The 2,500-nt window shown below is 38.4% G+C and overlaps 1 protein-coding gene across 1 annotated transcript in view; it reads right to left on the bottom strand.

The window, feature by feature from the left end:
- Positions 1-2,500, bottom strand: part of LOC116063531 (methyltransferase-like protein 27) — a 14,516-nt gene that overhangs the window by 5,016 nt on the left and 7,000 nt on the right. Inside the window, exons 2-3 of the mRNA XM_031318527.2 lie at positions 1,728-1,865; positions 228-356 (exon numbers count right to left, since the gene is read on the bottom strand). Of these exons, the coding sequence (XP_031174387.1) occupies positions 228-356; positions 1,728-1,844 (246 nt within the window). The 5' untranslated portion in view covers positions 1,845-1,865. The remainder of the gene's footprint in view (positions 1-227; positions 357-1,727; positions 1,866-2,500) is intronic.

The raw sequence follows: 2,500 nt of genomic DNA, 5'->3' as shown, positions 1-2,500 counted from the left end.
TTGTTATGGTGACAGGCCTAGATCTGATAATTAATTTCACTTGTGAAGACCGTCATATGGAACCATCCACATTATTTCGGGGCAGTTCTGTTGAAAGAAACCCATATTTCAGATATAGAAACTTTGAAAACGGGTCAAATTTGACGATGTTAATATAAGAAGATATATAAATATTGACTAAATGACCTTAGACCTCAGGAAGTTTAAGTGAGAAGGTTTTGTCTCACCAGTTTAGCGACCCATCCAGATCCACAGGCCACGTCCAGAACCAGAACCTCCTCACGACTCCCAGAGAAGTTGGCATTCAGGAAGTCTACCGTCTGATGTGGCGCTCTGTAGTCCATCAGGACGCTATCCTGTTTTAAAAAGAAAGGTGTAAACTGTTCTGTGCACATGAGACGTTGTTAGTTACGTAGGCTTGAGACAACACACGTGATGTAAGTGGGATTGTTATGTCGACTGCACACTCTAGTTTTATCACATCTTGACTACTGCCCAATGATATGGTCAAGTGCTGCAAAGAAAGATCTAGGAAAACTGCAGCTGGTTCAGAACAGAGCAGCTTGTCTTGCCCTTCAATGTCTAATGTAAACAACATGCATGTTAAACTCTCCTGGTTGAAAGTTGCGGAGAGACTTTCAGCATCACTCCTGGCTTTTGTTAGAAACATGAATGAATTAAACATTCCTAATTGTTTGTATAGTCAACTTACATTTAGCTCTAACACACATAAATACTCCACTAGACATGCCACTAGAGGTCTTTTTAAAGTTCCTAGAGCCCAAACACAATCAATGCAACGTACAGTATTGTATCGAGGGATGGTTGCTTGGAACTCACTTCCAGCAGAGATTGCCAACGCGCCTAATATATAAAGTTCAAAAAACAAGTAAAGGATCATCTAAGGGCTGTAACCATATTTTTGTACTTAGTTTATGTATAGGAATATTGATATGTAAACAAAGATGTTGTAAGATTACATTTTTACTATGTTCTGTGTTTATGTATTTTATGTGATATCATATATTATTATCAGCATACATGGAAAGGAATATGTATATCTGCAAGGAAAAGAATACTAGCTATACTGCTCTTATTTTTATATTCTATGACTGTTTTGTCTGAAAATGTCTTATTTTCAGAACATAAAATGTAGTTTTATGTTCTGTGTGGACCCCAGGAAGAGTAGCTGATGTTCTGCATCAGCTAATGGGGATCCTAGTAAAATCAAATCTCCATGTCCATCCTGCCTGCACCATGTAACCTACAGTAGTTACTAGTAGTTACTGCTTCCCTGCAACAAGAAGGCTCATTGATTGTGATTGCCCGGCTATTGGTGTCATATGCCAAAAAAGTGACTGACGTCCACACGTTCCACCAAAACAAGTTCCTTCCTGAGACTATTTAGCAGAGGCACCGTGGCTCCGTCCGGAGCTTAGCCCCGCCCAAGACGATTGTGATTGGTTTAAAGAAATGCCAATGAACCAGAGCAGGTTGTTCTCCCATCCAGGAATGCTGTGTGGACTAGTCAGACCTTCCTCCACAGAGCTGTGGAGGAGGGTCTGGACATGCGAGACTATGCGAGGTTATATGCAAACACCCTTCATATTTGAATTTGAGAAGATATGTTAAAATGCCCTCAGACTTCTGAGGATTAATTAAGTAGCTTTTTGTACAAATTGGTTAATGAGAACTGGATCAGGGAAGATGAGTTTCTGTCCACTGACCTGTTCGTACGTCTCGGCCCATTGGTCGTAGAACTTCATCATCTGCTGCAGATTAACGTCTCTGCTGGACTTGAGAAAGGTCTTCACATCGTTTACGGTTCTGCTGCCGTCTGACATGATGAGGACACAACTTCAAACCTGCCGGAGGGGAAACATTCACCATCTACTTAACATGTGGACAACACTGGAATGCAGGTAAGATATAAGATAAGATATAAGATGAGACATAAGATAAGATATAAGATATAAGATAAGATATAAGATAAGATATACATTATTGTCCCCAAAGGGGAATTTGTTTTGGACTGTCTCCATTCTGCAGCTTTACAAAGACAACACAAAATTCAGAAAATAAGCATCTCTCAACACATACTCTCATGCAACACAAAACATGCTCTCATATACATTAGACAGGTACCTATATAGTAATACTCTCATATACATTAGACAGGTACCTATATAGTAATACTCTCATATACATTAGACAGGTACCTATATAGTAATACTCTCATATACATTAGACAGGTACCTATATAGTAATACTCTCATATACATTAGACAGGTATCTATATAGTAATACTCTCATATACATTAGACAGGTACCTATATAGTAATACTCTCATATACATTAGACAGGTACCTATATAGTAATACTCTCATATACATTAGACAGGTACCTATATAGTAATACTCTCATATACATTAGACAGGTACCTATATAGTAATACTCTCATATACATTAGACAGGTACCTATATAGTAATACTCTCATAT

The sequence above is a fragment of the Sander lucioperca genome, chromosome 10 (genome assembly GCF_008315115.2).
Source record: "Sander lucioperca isolate FBNREF2018 chromosome 10, SLUC_FBN_1.2, whole genome shotgun sequence".
Classification (NCBI taxonomy): domain Eukaryota; kingdom Metazoa; phylum Chordata; class Actinopteri; order Perciformes; family Percidae; genus Sander; species Sander lucioperca.
The sequence above is the reverse complement of the archived record's forward strand: the minus strand, read 5'-3'. Positions and strand labels throughout refer to the sequence as shown.